The sequence below is a fragment of the Corythoichthys intestinalis genome, chromosome 11 (assembly GCF_030265065.1).
Source record: "Corythoichthys intestinalis isolate RoL2023-P3 chromosome 11, ASM3026506v1, whole genome shotgun sequence".
Taxonomy (NCBI): domain Eukaryota; kingdom Metazoa; phylum Chordata; class Actinopteri; order Syngnathiformes; family Syngnathidae; genus Corythoichthys; species Corythoichthys intestinalis.
The window spans coordinates 44885181-44907224 of record NC_080405.1 but is presented as its reverse complement, the minus strand read 5'-3'; the positions used below and the strand labels follow the sequence as shown (position 1 = coordinate 44907224).

At 40.7% G+C, this 22044-nt stretch overlaps 1 protein-coding gene and 4 non-coding genes across 5 annotated transcripts in view; 4 read left to right on the top strand and 1 right to left on the bottom strand.

Annotated features, from left to right (window-relative positions):
- afg2a (AFG2 AAA ATPase homolog A) overlaps positions 1-22044 on the top strand; it is a 247741-nt gene that overhangs the window by 193220 nt on the left and 32477 nt on the right. Inside the window, exon 16 of the mRNA XM_057849913.1 lies at positions 9680-9844. Coding sequence (XP_057705896.1) covers positions 9680-9844 — 165 coding nt within the window. The remainder of the gene's footprint in view (positions 1-9679; positions 9845-22044) is intronic.
- Positions 12094-12164, top strand: trnag-gcc (transfer RNA glycine (anticodon GCC)). The gene has a single exon. It is a non-coding gene; the product is annotated as a tRNA-Gly (tRNA).
- On the top strand, positions 15674-15744 carry trnag-gcc (transfer RNA glycine (anticodon GCC)). Its single transcript has one exon. It is a non-coding gene; the product is annotated as a tRNA-Gly (tRNA).
- trnag-gcc (transfer RNA glycine (anticodon GCC)) lies at positions 15880-15950 on the top strand. Its single transcript has one exon. It is a non-coding gene; the product is annotated as a tRNA-Gly (tRNA).
- trnag-gcc (transfer RNA glycine (anticodon GCC)) lies at positions 18282-18352 on the bottom strand. Its single transcript has one exon. It is a non-coding gene; the product is annotated as a tRNA-Gly (tRNA).

Genomic DNA, 22044 nt, shown 5'->3' with positions numbered 1-22044 from the left:
CTCGTTGTCGTTGGTTGGCTAAGTTCGTCCGTTTTCCACCTGAGGAAGACGGCGGCATACATATAAACACCGAGAGGTGTTGGATGGCTTTTTGTGGGTTCTTTTATTAACAAAACAAAAGCATGTGGGGGACGCAGCACTTGAGCCTGCGCTAACTGCGCATTTTCTCTACTCTCTCCCTCCCTCTCTCGCTCGACCACTTTCTTCCTCACTGCTCAATCTGACAATGCCGGTCACATTGAAAATAACAGCGGCCTCCTTGGCGGGTGCCGGTAACACCTGCGTTCACTCCACTTGCTTGTCTCTGCCCTTAGCTCTCAATATAATTCAAACGGCGCCATTGTAGTCTGTTCGCGGCAATGCTTGAATGGGTCGTTCCGCGCATGCATTAATTGCGTTAAATATTTTAACGTGATTAATTTAAAAAATTAATTACCGCCCGTTAACGCGTTAATTTTGACAGCCCTATTTTATTTCAATGTTTTTCCTTATTCAGATTTGTTTCAAGACTACAGTTATTTAGACTTCACTTTGATACTTAATGCAACTTTTTCAATTTTGTTGTTTTATCAAAATAGATTGGTTTATTTACATTTCAAAAACCAGAAGCCAATCATTTACGAATGTGATTGCACTTTAGTTTACATATTTAAATGTTTATATATTAAGATTTGAATGAGGCGAAATAACATGCTTTTTCTCTCAAATATATTTTTATAATCATTTGTTTCAGATGTACTGTAATTATTTTCTGCATAAAAATTAATTTGGTGTTCAAAAAGTATTTTTTTCAAACTTGAGTCTTGAAAAAGAGGGGGTCGTCTTATAGTCAGGGCCATCTTATATTCGGGCCAATACGGTAGTTATGAGTTACAAATTAAAATCACTTCTAATAAATGAATCGATACATTATCTGTAATCAGTGTTATCTTCCTTTAAAAAAGTAATTCAGTTACCTTATGTTACTTTTTGGGTTCTACACGTTATTAAAAATTATACATTTCATAACATCTTTCACATCAAATATGTTTATATTAACCAGTGTTGTTAATAACGGAGTTACAATATAACGGCGTTACTAACGGCGTTATTTTTTTCAGTAGTGGGTAATCTAATTAATTACTTTTCTCATCTTGGCAACGCCGTTACCGTTACTGAGGACGGAAAGGCATGCGTTACTATGCGTTACTATATTGGTCGAAAAGTCTGAGGGAGACGGACTCACCGAGACGACAGTGCAGAGCAGGAGTAGGGAGGAGGCAAGAAAGTTGTGACGCCGAGCAAACGCGATGCTAGGTAGCTCCAATAATACCTGTTGTAGCCGATAGCCTACAAACTACGCCCGCATGTTATTGTAGATTTGGTAGACATGGTAGATATCACATGTACTGTACATAGATATAACTAGATGCAAAATGACAGACATGGCACTAAATGAGTTAATAGACAGCCGCCATCTTAAAGCAAGACTTTTTAGGACGGCTCTGTTGTAGAGAACCTTCCTAGCGAACCTAAGTAACTTTTTATCTAAAATACTGTACTTCTAAATCGGCAAAATCTTGACTTGAATCTATCTTTAAATGATGAAACAGTTTTAAAACTTTCATATGTCGAAAGTAGAGAGACGGGAACTAATGCAATAATGGGAGCAATTTTAACAACTTTTAACAGTTTATTCAGGGTAAAGGGTAAATTAGGGTAAAGAATTGGACTCGGGCCAATTGTACCAAAAACCTTCACAAAAAACTTCACATCGTTTGGCCAATTTTTTTTTTTTTTTTTTTTTTTTTTTTTTTTTTTTTTTTTTTTTTTTTTTGAGGGGAAAAAAAAAAAGTAATTATCACCAATTACTTTGCCAAGTAACTAATTACTCTTACATTCAGGTAATTGAGTTACTAACGCAATTACTTTTTGGGAGAAGTAATTTGTAACTATAATTAATTACTTTTTTTTCAGTAAGATTAACAACACTGATATTAACTGATTGATTTTAACTGATTTTTAAATTAAGAAAAAAAAATAAAACAGGTCACACTTTTTACATTTTTTTATATTTCACCTTTATAAGAGTATAACGGTATGCAAACTTTAACTTTCAAAGACTGTGAGAAAAAAAGGCTGTTTTGTTTTTCCTGTTGTACTGAACACGCACCGAACCAGACCTCCGTATCGAGGTACGTACTGAACCGTGACTTGTGTGTATCATCACACCCCTAATATATATAGAGAAGTACAGTGGTACCTCAACATACGAAGTTAAGTCGTTCCAGGACCTAGTTTGTAAGTCGAAATGGTCATATGTCAGGCAGGATTTTCCCATAAGAATACATAATAATTCCATTAATTTGTTCCACAGCCCGAAAACCTACACTAAATCCTGAATAAATACTGCTGGTACTATTGCAAATAGCAATTACACAGAGCAAAACAAATAAATTGTGGATAAAAATTGGAGTAATAATAGTAATAAATAATATTAATTCCTGTAATATTGTAACGTATCGGGTTCTAATATGGTGAATGCATTTGCGTGGAGTACCTGAACGCATCGCATTGCTGACTTGACTGGGTGAGATGGGACTTTTTAACTTTCACTTTTTTCAACTGCGGGGTACAGTAAGCATGTTGTATTGCATAAGTTAATGGAATAAATGATTAGAAACCTGACAAAACTGGCGATTTCTTTGGCGATGTTACAACAATAATAATTGTCCCCTTAACTTATAAAGACTGGCGGACGGAGGTCGGAGGAGGACCGTCGAGATTAGACATTCTATGGCGGTATTGTCGAGCCAGTTCACGAATGCGCACACGACGCTCATATTTTTCTATTGTTTCCATCTTCATTTCAAGGTCAAGCATCACCGTTTTGCTTTTCAAGGTCAAGCATCACCGTTTTGCTTTTTTTCCACCACCTGCACTAACATTATTGGAACTCATGTTGATTGCTTTCACAAGAAAATCTGCAGTGCGCCCATCTTGCGGGAATACAAAGAAACTGGGGCACTGTCATAGATCGTCATATTTCGAGCATGTCGTCGGATGGAGAAACAAATGGCGAGTCAAAATTTACGTCGGATGTCGAAAAGATCGTGTTTTGAAGCGATCGGATGTAGACGTACTACTGTATATTTTTCAATATGCAGGTGAGGCTCTGAATCTCCTGTCTCTCCTGTTTTTGCTCTACTTGTTTTGCTTAAAAAAAAAAAGCATCACACAAGGTCATATCCATATATGACATTTAATTTTAATTAAATATTTTCATTAATTAAAAAAATCATTATTATATTGCCAAATTGGTGATGATAATGCACACTCAGCAGGAAAACGGTACATTATGTTCAATTAATTGTACCCACCTGGACGCCATGAACTCTGCATTTATGTAAAAAAATAAATAATTAAATCTAAATAAAAAGTTGCCCGAGAGTTTAAGATGACGCTAGCCACGCTAAATGCTAATGCTAATGAAAACGCGAATGTGATGCTAACGCTCAGAGCCACCTAGCCAATCATCACCGCGTTTGCAACGGCGTCATCAGCCCCTTACCTCCTCCCCACTCCTGCTCTGCACGCTCCAGGGCTGGCAGGCAGGCAGGCAAATGTGTGACAAAATCGGACAACCTGCGCTTCATTCAACCAAACATTAGTAACGTGCCCCTTCACATCCTCAGTAATGGTAATGGCATTGCAAAGATGGGAAAAGTTAATTAATTAGTTAGTTAGTTAATTCGATTACTCACAACTGAAAAAAATTATGCCATACTCTAACGCTGTTATGAACAACACTGGCAATGCTTTTTATCTCCAAAAAGAGCGGAAGGTTCTGAAGACCTTCATAGCTCACTTGTGCGGGATCTGATAAAAAGTTTTTTTTTTTTTCAAATTCCCACCAAAATGATAGAAATAGCTGCGGGCAGTCAGGAGATTAAACCCGGTGTTCTGTCAGATTAGCAAACACGTATGATTCGGGGCGTTTCCACACATTAAATGTTGCCCAGAGCACTTTACAATACTTAGGCTATTAACTTACTCATTACCACATTGGACATGCACTTAACTGCATTTCATTAAGTTGCGTAGACACCACCTGTTTGTTTTAAAATGCAGATATATTTATAGTATTGTCGTTGTATCGGGTTTTTTTTTTTCTTTTCAATAACCATAAATCGACATTTTAATATGCAAATAGGTGGTGGCTTCACTTGATCAAATGCAGTGCAGTGTACTCCACATTGGAAAAGCACTATATTAGCATACAGATATCCTATTCTCGACAAAGTATGCTAGTCTGACTGAACATCAGACTCTCAAAGAAAGCCTGGGCAGGATTTGTTAAGCTCACCTTGTTAAAGTTAAATTTATAGTGACTATTAATTTAGAAAATATTTAGAAGTAAGAAACAATGCCAGTCCATTTTACCCACCTTAGGCAGGCTAACTACCAAGGTGTGCCTAAGCAATTGGCCACTATGATTGGACACAATGAATTTACGCGACACACTGTGATTGGCCATTATTGAGGCCAGCGCAGCTCTCACTCAATTAATGAAGAATGTGCATTTTGTGTTGCATTGGGCATGACAGCCTCACATTAAATCTGCACTAGTCCAGTCAGGAATGTGCAGGGTGCCCACAGGAAGCGGGAAAAGTTTACACTAAAGGCCAGATCCCTTTAAAATCAATCGGAGAACTGCGGACAGCTCTCAGGAAACAGCTCTTTGTAAAACAAACATACATGTGTTTTATGGCAGACGCTTTGCTGCTTTTTTTTTTTTCTAAATGATGGTAGCCTCCAATGAGTCTACTTTTCAATATGGCCTCACTCTACTTTCCTCTGGTTTTCAACACCCTCCTGTAATAATAATCAAGGGAAAAACACATCTTTAGTTATCACTATCGTTGTTTTGATACATTTGGGGACTTAAATTCAGAGTAATGAAAAGTTGTCATTCAAAAGCCCCTGTTAACATTTTGTCTATATATTACTCATTTTCACCTGGTGTACATGTGATTGTGACCCATCTCTTAGAAACACCACAGAGGTGTCAGGTGTGTGTACACACATAAACTCACCAAAATTTGCACATAGATGCGACGTCGCGTAAATTTCGATAATTTTGCAATGTTGTGAGAAAATTAGGGCTGTCAAACGATTAAAATTTTTAATCGAGTTAATTACAGCTTAAAAATTAATTAATCGTAATTAATCGCAATTAATCGCAATTCAAACCATCTATAAAATATGCCATATTTTTCTGTAAATTATATTTATATATATATATTCTGTAAAATAAATAGTTGGAATGGAAAGATAAGACACAAAATGGATATATACATTCAACCTACGGTACATAAGGACTGTAGTGGGCATTTCACTCTACTGTCATTTAAATCTGTCTATGCTGTCCTCACTCCGAAGCGTCTACTTTTTCCAATGCTAGACAGCTAGTGAACGACGCCTTAATAATCAGACTTCTTCCTTTTTCATCTGATTTATTAATAAAATGGCCTCAAACCATTGTCCTCTTTAGACCGTTGTAAAACTACAAAACAAGTACACAAGCATTGCATTAGCAACAACGTTAGCTTAGCACGCTATACAGGTTCACTAAACATAAACAAAAAGCGTCTCATACAAAAAATATAACATTTCGCTTACTAACATAATATGTACATTCTTTACAACAACCATACTTACAGACAAATCTTGTCCAAGGATCATATAAGCACAATATTACAAGGTAGGCGTCAGCCCGAGACGTCGTGCAGCCATATTGAACTGGCAAGAACACAATAAACTATGTCGCAAAGCGACCACAAGAGTTCGCTGTTGGACAGCACAAAAAGCCTTGCTGTAAAACTTACCAAAAGGCAGAATACTGTCTGAGCGGGACATATGCGTTAATTGCGTCAAATATTTTAACGTGTTTAATTTAAAAAATTAATTACCGCGCGTTAACGCGATAATTTTGACAGCCCTAGAAAAAATGTAACAAAATGGCTCAGTGGCGCCCCCTTAAATTTCCAAAAAAAGCCTCTCCTGTTAGGTTTTTCCAACGTAGAGTGATAAAATTTGGAGAGTCGATACGTTGTGTATAATTGCTCCAAAAAGTCTTGCACCCGTATTCCAAACCCAACTTGAAATCTGGTATTTTAAATCGAATGTGAAATTTTTATCAATTTACAGTCAAAATTGGTGAGACTGTTTATGAGACATATGAGATCTTAAGTTATCAAAATGGTGAGTTTACATTCACGGGCCTGATCTAGGCGGGGTGTCAAACTCGGCCATTTTTTTGGGCAACATGCCAGATTCAGTAAATGAGTAATAACCTGATACAAGGTGCAGTCTTTTTCATATCTGGCATGTATGACAGGTATCCCAGCCTGAACACGACTGCATTGAAATATTACCCATTAGGCCTGGCGCCCCCTAGTGGGAACAGGAAATGCCCTTTTTTTATGAGACAGGCTCCTCCTCCAAGGGGAAAAAAATAATTTGACCTTAAACCTGCATCAGGGGAGCCTTAAGACATGTGTTCAGGTCCCTCATGAAAATTATTGAGGTTTCGTTGAAGCAGAAGGTTCCAAACAGGAAAGTGAAAATGACCGTCGCCATTTTGCCTTGCCACAAATTTTGAACAGTCATAACTTGGCAGATATACAACATACCTGCGCCAAACTTCCCGTGCTTGGTGAGAGTCGTACCCTGAAGGGTCCTGTAGGGGTTATTTGAATCAACTCTAAAGCGCCAACTAGTGGCGACAGAAAGTCATTTTACTTATACATGTCCAGTTCTTTTCAGGTTGGTCATTGCAGAGACAACACCTTTTGTAGTACTACATTTTAAGGCCCATGTCCACATGTCTCTGTCTATTGCCTTGACGACCCTTTGTTCGCCGTTAAAAGAAATTAGATTTCTTCAGAGATCTAGGGAGCTTTTAGAACTACAAAATTTGGCACACTTGGTCGAATTGGTCCAATTAGAAGATTAATTTTGGTTTTGAATAAGGGCATGGCTGCACAGCTCAGTGTAGGACCCTCGTCAGTAGGGGTTTTTCCTCCTAGATGTGTGAATGTTATTTCCAATCTCAAAACAAGGGGTGAGTTTTGAGCATGTTAGGTTCTAATGAGATGATGAGAGGGGGTCGATCTGCTACGACACTGAGTTGCGAGATGTCGGAGTTGCGCCAAACTGCTAGGGCCCGTTCAGTCCTGCTTGCTGGCCCAGTTTTTTGTTTTTGTTTTCAATCATTCACATTTTTGACACATTTTATGTTTTTCTTAAGGCACCTCTCTAATCATGTTTTGCTGAAGTTAATATTTTCCTGGAAGTACCACCAATAAATTAAAGAGTGAACAAAACAACCAAGCATGTTGGCACATGTTTCTATCTGATCAAATGTTCATGAGCCTCAGGCTCTCTGTCTTTTCAGGCAAAGCTTACTTTTTGTGTTAAATTTGAGTGAAATATTACGGTAATGACTCATTGGCAACTTTGCTTTCCATCATTAGCGCAATCTTTGTCAAAAATGGAATCAACACCACCATTGTTGAGAGGGTAGCTGATCTTTGCTGTTCTGAAAGTAGTAATCTCACGAGGTGCGTCGAGCCTTCGAAGAGTGTGTCGTTTAACGAAGGGACAATTTCGCGAACCGCGTACTGAGGCTCTCTTCATTAAGGGGAGGTGCCAAAAATGATGACATTACTGCCCAGCTGTACCACATGATTGCTTCAGGAAGTGATTTAAGATTTTGGCACGAGGCTTGACAGCTCGCTATATAGACCCCTCAGGCTACTTTTATTGTCCTCTGCCTTCCGCCCATGCCATTTTCACAACAACAACAACAACAAAAAAAACATTGCACAACCTGCTTTATTATGATAATACTATTTGAGGAATAATTTTCATGGCATTCAAAAATGTGTTATATACATAAGAGATAATCTATGTACATAGTGGATTTGGTCGCACAATATTTTGTAAATTACCCGTAATTTTCGGACTATAAACCGCTACTTTTTTCCTTCATTTTGAACCCTGCGGCTTATAGTCCTGTGCGGCTTATTTGTTGATTTATTTCGGTTAATAGGTAACACTTTATTTGACAGCGGCGTCATAAGACGTTCATAAGATCGTATAATTATGACGTGGCACCATCATGGACATTACTGAATGCTTATGACAGATGTCATCAAGTGTCATACGGCAAATTATGTCACTAACTCCTTTCATGTCCAGCTTTGATCTTTTACATCCATTCAAAAGTGAGATCATTTGCCGGATAACACGAAATGGCATCTGTTATAAGCGTTCATTAATGCTCATGACAGTGTCATGTCATAATTATGATGGTCTAATGGCGTCACTGTCAAATAAACTGTTACCAAATACCATAACTAGCAATGAATGAAACAACTGGAACAGTAACTGAAGACATAACTAGCACAGAACACAAATTTTGATTGTTATTTACATCTGTAGTGCTGCAATGCATGCTAGGAGGCATGTTGGACAACAACCGTTTTGACAGCAAGTGGCATCAGACTTTGACTGTCTCCCCAAGGGAGCAGTGATGGCCAAATGAAGCTTCTTGAAGCAATGAATGGTGGTTCATTTGGTTTTATGACAGCCGAATGATGACGCTGTCAAATAAAGTGCTACTGGTTAATATCTTTTGGTGTAAATATCCCATAATACAGTGAGGAAAGCTGCGGCTAATAGTCCAGTGCAGCTTGTGTATGTACAAATGCCGTTTTGGTGCCAAATTTGGTGGGGGGCGGCTTATAGTCAGGTGCGCCTTATAGTGCGAAAATTACTGTAATTCCTTCACAAAAGACACAAAAAAAAGAAAAAATCTACGAATTACACAAGTGGTTGAGAGACAACAAGCTTCAAAAAATGAACCCTTTCTCAAGTGGTTTAATGCTTCGTGAAGCTTCATCTCACCATCATTAAAAAAGTTTAAATCGGCTCAGTGGTTAAGTAGTTTATTTCCAACTATTTACTGTACTTTGGATGTTTAATTTGATTTTATTCCTGAAGGGGTGGGGGTATCTATTTGAGTGAAGCCTTTATTGTTTTCCCTGGTGTATAGTGTCCATTAGAAGAATGGTCACTTGTTACGGAAATAATATGCTTGAAATGTCGACATTTTATTTACACAAATTTACTGTATTGGAGCACTTTGGGGTCAAAATACGATTCCCTGGACTTTCAAGGGCTCCAATTGTTTTTAAATCTACTGTACTGTTGATTCCCATTACAAGAATGTATCAGCCAGTATGACTCACAGAGGCCTCTGAGGATTGCCGACTGACAGGTTTGGAAACTGCATTCAGCAAATGCCTTCAGGCGTGGAAGTCCACTCGTGTCTCTGCTAGCAAATCAGCCACTATAAACATGAATTTCCCAAACCACCGCCTCTCAAACAGGGATCCCCGGAGCCTTGGGCTTCCGGAAAATAATTTGCAGTCAAATGTATGGTATCATTTAAAACAAAAAAACACTTAGTCCTCTTAGCTTGAGTTGAGGTCAATTAAAAATTCTGATGAATTTGGGAAATATCGCATAAATCTTACATCCATGCACGAACAGTTTTTTGGGGGGGAAAAATAAAAGTAAACGTACATTTTAGGGTGGAGATTGATCCCAATGTTCTCTTTCCATCCTTTAGGCTCTTATGCGTCCAGGTCGCCTCGACCGAATTGTCTACGTTCCTCTCCCTGATGCTCCAACCCGACGGGAAATATTTCGCCTCCAGTTTGTGAACACGCCAGTGTCCCAAAGCGTTTCCTTGGATGACCTGGTGAACCGCACAGAGAAGTACTCTGGAGCTGAGGTAAATTGGCAGTTTTGTGTACTTCCTCAATTCGTGAGTAATAGAGACCACCAGGCTGTATTTACATATTGCATAATACTGGTAATCCTCGGGTTACGACATACCTGACTGATGTGATTTCGACTTTTCGACGCCGGAGTCTTGTCCGCCATTTTGTCTCCATTTGTTTTTTTGTTTTTTTTTTGTCTATTTTTTTTTTTTTTGCTGTTTAGTCGTGTAACAGTGTCTCGTCTGCCATTTTGTTAACAGTCGCGTAATATATATATATTTTTTTAACTTCATTTTATTAACTCATTCACTCCCAGCCATTTTCACCGGAGCAAGGCCCTTCGCTCCCGGCCGTTTTAAGGCCCACAGAAAATTCTGTTCTATTGCTATATAAACATGGAACCCACCAAAAGAAAGATTACACTCTCTTCTTTCATCAGAAAAAAGTTAGTTCATATCGTATTCCATTCTTTAGAAATCAGCATTAGATAATTGCTTAGTTTGAGCAGTTTTCGAATTTCTGATGAACAAACGGAGAAATTTAGCTTTTTGTGAAAGCATACATATCAAACATAACTGACTTTAACACAGCTATTTTTTGCTTTAGTTACATCCCAAACATCTGAATAATGTTTTCCTTTTACAAAATAAGATGAACAACAAGACAAATAGAGCTTTTGATAGCAAAGTAACAATTTATTTACACATAACTAACTGAAAGATGGACGCTGTTCCGGCTGCGACAGCCGGTTAAACTTTTCCCTCATCTCCGCCTGTCTCATAAAGATGAATTTTTTTTTGTCTCTGCGGGCTCTGTTTGTGAGCAGCACGGACTCAAAGGCATCGTCCGCTGCACTAGTGGTCCCAGTCGTTCTGCTTGGTCGTCCAGCGCCTGGCAACCCAGGCGTCCTACCGGTTGTTCTGCTTGATTGTCAGCCGCCTGGCATCAATTCGGTCGTCTTCCGCCGGCTTCCCAGCGGTACAGCTTGGCGGTTCGTTGCCGTTGAATCAGGTTGCGGGTCTTACCAAATAAGCTAATGCCCTCCTGTGGCTAGTTTTATTGCTTTGAAATTGATTTTCAGCTTTGTGCTTTGGAGCTAAATTGAATCAGAACCCAGAGATGTCTTTAAAAAAAAACAACAACAAAAACGTAAAAGACGTATAAATACGTCTGAGACACTGAAACAATTAAAAAAAGAACATATTTATACATTTTTGTGAGCAAATGAGTTAATATGACGTATTGTACATATTTTTGGATGGTTATTTTTTGATTTAGGGGTACTTAAAGGGTTAATTTCGACTTGCGTGGAAATTTGGGTTATGTTGCCGGTGTGGGAACGGAACTCGCTCGTAATCCGGGGACTACCTGTATACATTTATTTTAGAGGTGTAACAATACATCGACCTGTATCAATACAAGGCCTGCAAGGATACAAAATCTGAGTTGATTCTGATCACACAAAACATTTTTAAATGTGAAAAATATTTCATCAGATTACATTAATACTAAAATTGAATGTAATAAATCACCTGGGATTGTAACATTGATGACATAATCAATGTGTGTTTGGCTAATTTAAAACTAACGTGCCTGTTAGATTTGAAGCTAGGTTTACGTACACCTAGCTTGGCTGAAACGAATACGAAGGAAGTCGATGTAGCTATTGTGGAGGTTGGTAGCTGCTCCCCCAGTTGCTGTGATCGCAACCCTCTTTATTCAGGGGGAAACAATTAAGATGGAAGCGGCAGGAAAGCAACATAGAACATAGCATAGACTACATTGGGGCCACATGGCCTAGGACAAAGGAAAGGCCGACTAAACAGAAGTTATCCCATCTGGTGACTAACTTTAATAATGAAAGAATAAATGTTTACTGTATGCACAACAATTATTAAATTATACAACTGTCAAGACACGTGCATTGCATCGAAACAAAGAAAATGGCTTTTTAAACACAATTTCAAAGATATAAGTTCAAAACAATTCGCAGGGCGCTGCGAAGTTAATCAAAACACTTGAAAAATGATTCTAAATCATGACTAACTTTACCCTCAAATTATATGAAATGAAAACTTTTTAGTAGAAAACAAAGATGTTCACAAGTAGTGAGGGTTCTGCATCAAAATGTTGTTTTAAGTTCATGGCTTCTTTTAACCTTTAGGTTTAGCTTTAGACATTCATGCTCTCTTCTCTGGAAGTTTATGCTGCAGGAGAAGGTTCTTTCCAGCACTGGAATGTGTGTTGAAATAAGAAGCAGGCATTGGTGGTTCAGTGGTAGAATTCTCGCCTGCCACGCGGGAGGCCCGGGTTCGATTCCCGGCCAATGCAACCTTTTTTTTTCCCCCCCAGGCCCCTTGACCTTTTTAAGATGGTCACGTTTTACTGTTTTCTTGTCTGGGAAAGTCTTTGCCACAAGACTCGCTTCTGTGTTGCAGTGGATATGTGTTCATAATGACCGGCAGAAAGTCCTGAACTTAGCATTGGTGGTTCAGCAGTACAATTCTCAGTTTCAATTCCCAGCCAGTGCAACTTCTTTGCCATCCCCCCTTGACTTGGTCACGTGAGACTATTCCTTTATCTTTTCTGTGCTGCAGCAGTGGGATGTCTGTTCATGCTGACAGCCAGAAATTGTTTTTTTCCCCATTGTATTGACACCTCTGCATGATAACGTAGTGTACACAGTTAGATAATTCTTATTTTCCAACCAAGAGTTTGCGATACATTTTAGTAGCAATGGCCTCCTCAAGGCAGCTGACTTTGGATTCCTCACCATCCTCATCCTCCTGGAACTATCTTCAGCTTTCGCCACCACTAGTCAGGCCATCCTCCTCCACCGTCCATCCACCATTGGCATCACCCACACCCCGTTGAACTGGTTCTCATTCCACCCTTCTGGATGCTTTCACTATATACAACTCAAGTCCTTTAAATCTACTCCCTCACCCGTTACCTCTGGTGTGCCTCAGGGCTCTGTCGTCAGGCCCCTACTATGCATCATCTTCCTCCTTCCCATTGGCAATATTATCCGTAAATTCAACATCAACTTTCATTGTTATGCAGATGACACCCAGCTCAACCTCACTTACGAACCCTCTTCCTCACTCCCGCCCACCTTCCTGACTGACTGTATCACCGAAATAAAAAACTGGCTCACCCACAATTTCATCAGAGTCAACAGGAGTAAAACTGAGGTGCTCCTCATCGGCTTCAAATCCACTGTATCCAAATACCATAGCCATCCCCTCACCATCGAGAACTCCACTGTTTCACCGTCAGCCCCAAGTCAAGAGCCTGAATGTCATGCTTGACAGTACACTTTCTTTCCATTCACACAACAATAATATTACCCGGATTGCCCACTTCCACCTACGCTCCATCAACCGCCTCCGCCCCTCCCTCGCCCCCCATTCTGCAGCCATCCTGGTTCATAGTCTTGTCACTTCCCGCCTGGAATACTGCAACTCCCTCCTTTTCGGCCTCCCTCAAAAGACCCATCATAAACTCCAAAAGGTCCAGAATTCAGCCGATCGCATCATAACCCATATCTGTTTGCATTCGAATGCATCGTCTTGTAGTAGATAAAATAAAATGCCTAAAACTCCTAGAGCACGCGAAGACAGCATTTGAACAGTGTTAATCTTACTTTAAAAACGTAATGAATTAGAGTTACAAATTGCTTCTCCCAAAAAGTAATTGCGTTAGTAACTCAGTTACCTGAATGTAAGAGTAATTAGTTATTTGGCAAAGTAACTGGTGATAATTTTCATGTTTTGCTTTTTATGTGAGGTTTAAAAGGTTTTTGGGACAATTGGCCCTAGCCCAATTCTTTACCCTAATTTACCCTTTACCCTGAATCAACCGTTAAAAGTTGTTAAAATTGCTCCCATTATTGCATTAGTTCCCTTCTGTCTACTTTTGACATGTGTACGTTTTAAAACTGTCAAGTCAAGATTTTGCCGATTTTGGAGTATTTTAGATAAAAAGTTACTTAGGTTTGCTAGGAAGGTTCTCTGCAACAGAGCCTTCCGAAGAAGTCTACTGCTTTAAGATAGCGGCTGTTTACTAACGCATCTAATTCCTATACTGTACATGTTGCTAACGCCACCGTGTCTGTCATTTCGCATCAAGTTCTATATATATGTGATATCTACCATGTCTACCATATCATGTGGGTGTAGTTTGTAGGCTATCGGTTACAGTCAGGTATTATCGGAGCCACCTAGCATCGCGTTTGCTGGGCGTCACAACTTTTTTGCCTCCGCCCCACTCCTCTGCTCTGTCGTCTCGGTGAGTCCGTCTCCCTCAGACTTTTATCGCGTCATTCAACCAATATAGCAACGCATAGTAACGCACGCCTTTCCATCCTCAGTAACGGTAACGGCGTTGCCAAGATGAGAAAAGTAATTAATTAGATTACTCACTACTGAAAAAAATAAAGCCATTTTTAACGCTGTTCTATTAGGCTCAAGCGTATGACGTGGCACTCGCGAGGTTTCCGCCGCTATCGCCATTTTGGAAGCGGGAAACATAAACAGTGAGGCATTTCAACACAGGTCGCTCTTTAAAAATGGTTGGAAATTATTGTGCGGTAAAGAATTGCAACAACCGATCGAATAGAAAGGAGAATGTACAGCTCGACGGAACACCATTGAGTTTCTTCCGGATCCCTACATGGAGAAAAGGCGAGGGAAAGGTCATATCTGAACTTACCAAACGTCGAAGAATGGCATGGGTGGCTTCGATCAGAAGGAAGGGCATAACGTTTGATTCTCCAGTTACACACAGAGTTTGCTCTATGCACTTCCACTCCGGTAAGTTAATTTCGTTTGTTTACGCAAATTTCGGTAACTTTGTGCCCTAAGTCGGCCTGTTGTTAGCTATAGCTACAGCTAAACAACTAGCATGCATACATGTGCATTGTCTTCATAAGACATAATTCCTGTCGTTGCTAAATGAAAAAGCTGTAATATTTTGACGTGAGAGAGTGGCAAAGAATTTGTACACAGGCTACATTTTCTGCAAAAAAAAATTTGTACATCCTTGGTCACAGACTAATGTAAACACACATTGCCTACCTTTGCTAGAAAGATGGTGTTGCCGTTTACTTTGGTCATAATGTGCAGATCCTGCACCCATCCGCAGCAAAACTGTTCGTAGCTTTGTAGCGATTTGTACTTTCGGAATTGCTGATGAGTGTAGTAACTTACACCAAACACTAAATACAGCATTATGTCCATTTCGCGTAGTGGTGGAAGCTTGTCGACACCTTTATTCCATTTGTGTTCGGCTTGCGCGTAAGGGTCAACATTGTTTACATCCTTAAAATTGCTCACATATCTGTCCTTCGCCGTGGTAACAAGTTTGTCTCTGTATCCAACTGGCAAGTTTTCCTTACTTTTTTCCATCTTTGGCACTAGTAGTTGAATTGTATTTGCCGTTAAGTTTAAATGTCCCGTGATGCAGACGTGCTTCCGAAATGGCTGCGTTGTCGCAAATCTCGCATGATCCCGTGCTGCTGTGACGTAAACGCTCGAGCCTAATTGTAACAGCGTTATTGACAACACTGCATTTGAATCAGTTGCTCTCCCGATTGGCTCTTTTGCCCTCCCCACCAGGAACTTATTAGCATACCGGTAGTTAGGATATGTTAGGACTTTGTCAGGATATGTTAAGATTTGATTAGCTAGCCGATTGGTACAAGATGCCCAGTTGACCTTTCTGGTCATGGCCACGTAACACTGTCGTTAGATGTAAAGAGTTTATACTGAAAAAGAAGGTTCCGTGCTGCAGCTTTGGAATGTCCGTTCATTGAAACAGGCAGGTACAATGTATCGCAAGCATTGGTGGTTCAGTGGTAGAATTCTCGCCTGCCACGCGGGAGGCCCGGGTTCGATTCCCGGCCAATGCAATTTCTTTTCCACCCCTTGTCATGGTCACGTGAGACTGTTCAACTCTGTGGTGACATTCTTGCTGCAAGAAAAAACATGTGTGCTGCAGCAGTGCGGCGTGTGTTCGCAATGGCAGGAGAAAGTCATAGTGGTGTGCATTGGTGGTTCAGTGGTAGAATTCTCGCCTGCCACGCGGGAGGCCCGGGTTCGATTCCCGGCCAATGCAGCATCATTTTTTTCACCCTTCCACAAAAAGAGGAGTAATTTCTTCAATTTTATTTGTATAGCCCTATATCACAACAAGGTTGTCTCAGAGGGCTTTACAGAGTCAATTTGAGACACAGTCAGATACAGTAGATGAATGAGATGAGTTCATGTCCTGGACATCCCCTGTCCTTAGACCCTCCATGGTGGCAAGGAAAAACTCCAAAAACCCAGTGGGAAAAGAGAAACCTTGGGGAGAACCACAGTCAGGAGAGATCCACTCCCAGGACGGACAGGCTATAGACCCCACTCACATGACGTCACAACCACACCTGCGCGCCATATTGTCCGTCAGCTCACCGTGTTTACGCAACACCGCTACGTAAATTCCTCCTGGCGTGTTTTTATGCTCGTTAACATTAATAATCAAAATGGTGAAGGCGTGTGTGGCGGTTGGTTGCAATAACAGAGAAGATAGACGGAGAGACTTGAAGTTCTACCGTATTCCGAGAGACCCGGAGAGGAGAGCGAGACGGACTGCTGCAATTCGACGAGAAAACTGGGCTCCAAACGATTACCACAGATTATGTAGTAGTCATTTTTTATCTGGTAAGATGCATTTAATATATATTTAGAGGGTTTTGGGCTGACAACCACAATTAAGATCATTGCTAGGCTAATCGCCGACAACATACAGTTTCAAATTCAAGATGCTTATTTCTTCCACCATCATTATTTTTTGAATAATATTTAGCTGGTACCAAGTGAAAGAAGTTAAACAGGTGTGTCCAAACCTTTTGCAAAGGGGGCCAGATTTGGTGTGGTAAAAATGCAGGGGGCTACCTTGGCTGATTTACATAGAACAATATATTTAAACAAATTTTAGCAAGCCGTTCTGTGTGTCACATTTGCTTTATTTAATTCATAATTTCAACAATCTCGTCTTTGTGGCGTTCTCTTTCGACACTCGGGCTCTTGAGAAATACTGCTGCTGTGAAATTAAACTAGCTTCAAGTTGCTATAATTTCTCGCTGCGTATCTTCCCTGTAATGTTGTCGTACTTGTCAGCGTGTCTTGTTTAGTAATATTGCGTCACATCGAACTCTTTGAAAACAGCGACTGTCTCTTTGCAAATGAGGCAGACACAGTTGTTGCGTATTTTATTGAAGAAATAGTCCAATATCCACCTATCCTTGAAGCGTCGGCCATCGCAGTCAACTTTTTTTTTTTTATTGACTGTCGCCATTTTAGAAAATTGGAAGTAAAGGGTCACACGGGGTAATGTTGCTTAGAGTGCTGTTCTTAAAGTTTTTCAAACTTTCGTGAGAATAGGCTGAGTTTTTGTGGACAAGATGGTTGTAGATATCAGGGTAGCAGATGTCAGGCAGAGACGGCGAAGACAGCGGGTCGAAAAATATCGATTTAGGCATCAAATATGGATCTGGCGAATGGATAGACTGAAGCTTTTCCACATAACACCTTTTATGCAACGCATCCAATGAGTTTACAGCGTCAGATAACACCGGGGCTTCCATGAATTGCGCTATAAATTGCACGACTAATTGAAACCATTGAGAATAGGGCTAAACAATGACGGACAATACGGCGGCCGGATACAGCGACACGTCATTTTGTGACGTTGGTGAGTAGGGTCTATAGATGCACCAGGACTGATGATGGGTATTAGCAGAAGGAGTTCCAGTTTGTAGAGATGCAATAGGGTGAGGGAACATGAGGGGGTCCATCTAGCCAGATGAGATGGGAGTGGGGGCAACGGGGACGTCCATCCAGCCAGGGGTCAGGATTGTCAGGAGGCTGCGGCTGAAGAAGTAGCCCCTCCCCCAGAGGGGAGAATGGGGACACTGGGTTACTAGTGATGAAAGTGATGTAGTTACTGTTTCTATCTTCATTTCATTTTAAAACATGTTTCGTCTGGGGACTATGCCTGAATTTCAAGAGAAAGCATTTCAGAGAACATTCCATTCTTCAGAAAGTTTTACACTGCAGTAGGGCAGGTATAAATTGCCAACATAGTACAGACAGGGTTTTTTGGGTCTTTTCCCACTTTGTGTGAGGTAATTGAAATGGCTCTTTTATTATCTAAGCAGACATCTACTGTAGTCAAATCAAGTCACATTTGTTTGTACAGTACTTAATCACAACAAAGTCTCAGAAGGGCTTCACAAGGCCAAAACTGACAACATACCCTGATTTAATCCTCCGTTATCAGCAAGGAAAAAAACTCAAAGCCCCATCTGGAAGCGAACAAACGGAGACGGAACTATTGGTCGAAATAAGAAAAAAATCCAGATGTGCAAGAAACATTCTACTTGTGGAGGGGAAAAGATGTTGCTGCATTGGCTGGGAATCGAACCCGGGCCTCCCGCGTGGCAGGCGAGAATTCTACCACTGAACCACCAATGCATGTTTTTGTAGGAATTTTCCTGCCATCGTGAACACAAGCTGCTTTGCTGCAGCACACAACACCTTTACTACAGAATAAAAGAGTCTCACATTACCATAACTAGGGGGTGTAAAAGAAGTTGCCTCAGAACTATTCTTTTTTTTTTACGGATGTCCCACGCATCCCATAGACTATTTTCACCTCCTGTTGATCTCAGGAGACTTGTTGAGTTTGCCACATTTCTGGGTTACTTCATGTGAATTTTCAAGCTTTCTTATTAAGTTTGGGTCACTGCCTAATGATTTTGAGCCATTTATGAGCCACTTCCTGATTAATTTGAATCACTTCCGGTTGATTATTGTTAGCACTTTAATTAACAAGCTAATAGAGGCATAGTATTTTATTCAATGATACACATAAGTACTGTATCTTGCTTAAATTGAAGCAGACAAATGGTGAGTTGGTTGATTTTTTTTTAAACATTCAAGTGACTACGCTTCAGACCATTTTGGGATAATTAAACTCAATCTGCAGAAAGTTTTATCAGAACTTTTATTCATTCATCGGCTTTATTTCGAAAATATTCTCTTCCAACCTCATTCAGTGGACATCAGTCAGGTTCAGGACGTTTGTAGTAAGTCAAGCTAAACAGAGGTTATCAGTCCAACTTATATCCTGCATGAAGAAGCCCAAAGCGGCCGTAAACCTGGAGGAGGTATGCAGTAAGAAACCAATCCATTTGGCCCGGCTTCTATCAAGTATTATATTTGACATGTTGTCTCATCCGTGGAATGGGTGTTTTGCAGTCACTTGCAGCCAGTGTTGTTTCCGTCAACGATGACGATAACGAAAATATTTCGTCAACGAACAATTTTTCTCATGTCGATGACGTCACGACGACGAGCTAAAAATGTGTCTTCGGAGACTAAAATATAACGAGATGGATGCCAGTTGTCATTTGACGAGACTAGTTTCCGTCAAAAGTTCACAAAGTGTGATATTTTCTTGTCGTACGTGTAGTTAGTAGATGTGGGAATCTTTGGGCACCTAACGATTCGATTACGATTCAGAGGCTACGATTCGATTTTAAATCGATTATTGATGCAGCCCTCCAGCTGCTTTTAATGTTTCGTACATTAGTTACAAAAATTTTACAAAAATCCTCTCAGGTTTAAATAAACTACTATTTCAGTATCACGTTAACAGTTCAAAACAGTAAATAAAATACTCAAGTCCCCATTCTGTATCAGGAGCTTTAAACTACAGTACATTCAGTTAATTTAGTGTCGTGAATAAACCGTTTAAGTTGTTAAAATTGGTCCCGTTATTCCATAATTTCCCTTCTGTCTACTTTCGACATGTGAAAGTTACAAAACTGTTTCATCATTTAAAGATAGATTCAAGTCAAGATTTTGCCGATTTAGGAGTATTTTAGATAAAAAGTTAATTAGGTTCGCTCGGAAGGTTCGCTACAACAGCCTTCCAGAGAAGTCTACTGCTTTAAGATGGCGGCTGTTTACTAACGCCGGCGAGTCTGTCGTTTCGCATCTAGTTTTCTATACATGTGCTGCTAACCTCGCCAAGTCTGTCTTTTTGCATCTAGTTCTTTATGCATGTGATATCTACAGTAGCATTATGTGGGCGTAGTTTGTAGTGGCTGTTGGCCACAGTCAGGTATTAGTGGTTTTTTTATCTAGCGGCATGAGTTGAGCCAGAGCCATGAGTTTAGCATGATGTTTACTCTCTGTTCCTTCCTCATTGCGTCCCAAAGACCACGCAGACTGTGTTTTAGGACCGCTTTGTTTGGCATATTTCAATAATCGGAACTTGGATGTTTCTGAATCGCTCTCAAATCTTCCGAATTGCAAATAATGTAAGAATCGGAAATTTCGCTCACCTCAACCCATTTTAGCAGCGTTTGATATTGTCACTCATATGACGTGCTGCGCCTCCCCCCCACAATTCCGCATGAAAACGATGTAGGGGGCAGTGCAGATTTACAATGAGACAGCGAATGATGTACTTTGACCTCCTCAGCCCGGAAGACAACATGCCCGGATTGCCCGCCCACTCCAAGCAATGGCATTTTCTGTTGTTCAAAAAGGCACAAAAATGGAAACATTCAATATATTTACATTAAAAATACTATAAAAACTGTAAATTAAAGCCGACGTTCCGCTGTATTTGCTGTTTTTAATGTTTAGTAGCACCGCTGCAGTCGCACCGCTGCGCACGCCCAATGTGACGTGTATAAGTGCTGACGTTATCGGCGCGGATCCGCGCCGCAGGAGCTTTTGATATGCATGTGGAGCATGCCCCCCTCAACTCCTGCAATCGAATTCTTCCACTTTGAAGGCAGGATTCCAAGGTTTGCGTCTTTGCCTTCCGTCTTCACCGACACCATACGAACGCGAGGCCACTCCGCAACACAGTCATCGCGTCTTCGTGTCGCAGAGTCGCCATGTAAACTGCCCCTCAGAGTAGGAACTAAAATGGTTCTTGGAACTCGAGTTGCTGGTCTGTAGTTCTGACATGTGCGAACACGCAAAATGACGTCATCGTTCCAAAAGGTTCTGGGAACTGCGGATAGTTCCTACAGTGTGAAAGCGGCTATTGTCACACCCGTAATTGAGTCAATTAAGAACTAACCAGTAGATACCGTAACTTGGTCTACTTATAGTCACTGGTCGTAGAGGTAAGATCGGGCCTAAAAAATCCAGCCTGACCCGACCCAGGCCCGAGGGTAATAAAGTCCGACCCAAACGCAATAATTGAAATTTTAGTTTCGACCCAGCCCGGGGTTCGGACTTGGGCTCGGGCTTAAGATCTTACCTCGACTCGAGGTGTCAGTCTTTTTGCTCTTGTATGAGAGTAAAGCACCACATTCGTTACATTCAGTGAAGCAAACATAGGTTTCTGTAGCATCTTCAACAATCAATTTGAAGCCTTTCCACACCCCACCCTTACCGGTGCGTGTTTACCTTTTCAATTTTGCCGTCTTTAGTTTGTTTTTAACTTCTTGCAGTGCCATATCAAAATACCAGGTCAAAAATATGTAATGGATGCTGAGGGGAAAATTAAAAAGAGGGCAGGAGCTTTTGATATGCATGCAGAGCAAGCCCCCCCTCAATCCCCCGCAATCGAATTCTTCCACTTTGGAGGCAGGATTCCAAGGTTTGCGTCTTTGCCTTCCGTCTTCGCCGACACCATAAGAAGGCGAGGCCACTCCGCAACACACTCATTGCGTCTTCGTGTCGCAGAGTCGCCATGTAAACTGCCCCTTAATTGTGACCGTTGATTAAACTTCTCATGGGCAATTTTGCCTTGTTTTCTGCAAAGGGACAAAAACTCAACAGAGTGCTTGGAGGCGTGTTCAACTCACCTGTCTCCCTCTCTTAACGCAACGACATCTGGTTTCCCTGAGCAAACCTTCCCTGTTAACACCCCAGAAAATGACCACAGGCTACTCTTCCTCTGGAGTTGACATTTGATAGCCTAAAAGGCGCGTTGTCAGCAACAACAGCAACTCGCCTTGTCCCCAAAGGAAAGGTGTGATGCTGCTTAGCTCCAGTTGTTTTGTGTTTGTGGCTCGGGAAAACACCGAAAGTATTCATTTCACAGTCCGATCAGATCAAAGCTCAAATACATCACTGAGTAAAGATCCTTGGATGCTAACATGCTAAAGTTGTAGTATATAATAAAAAGAGAAGAG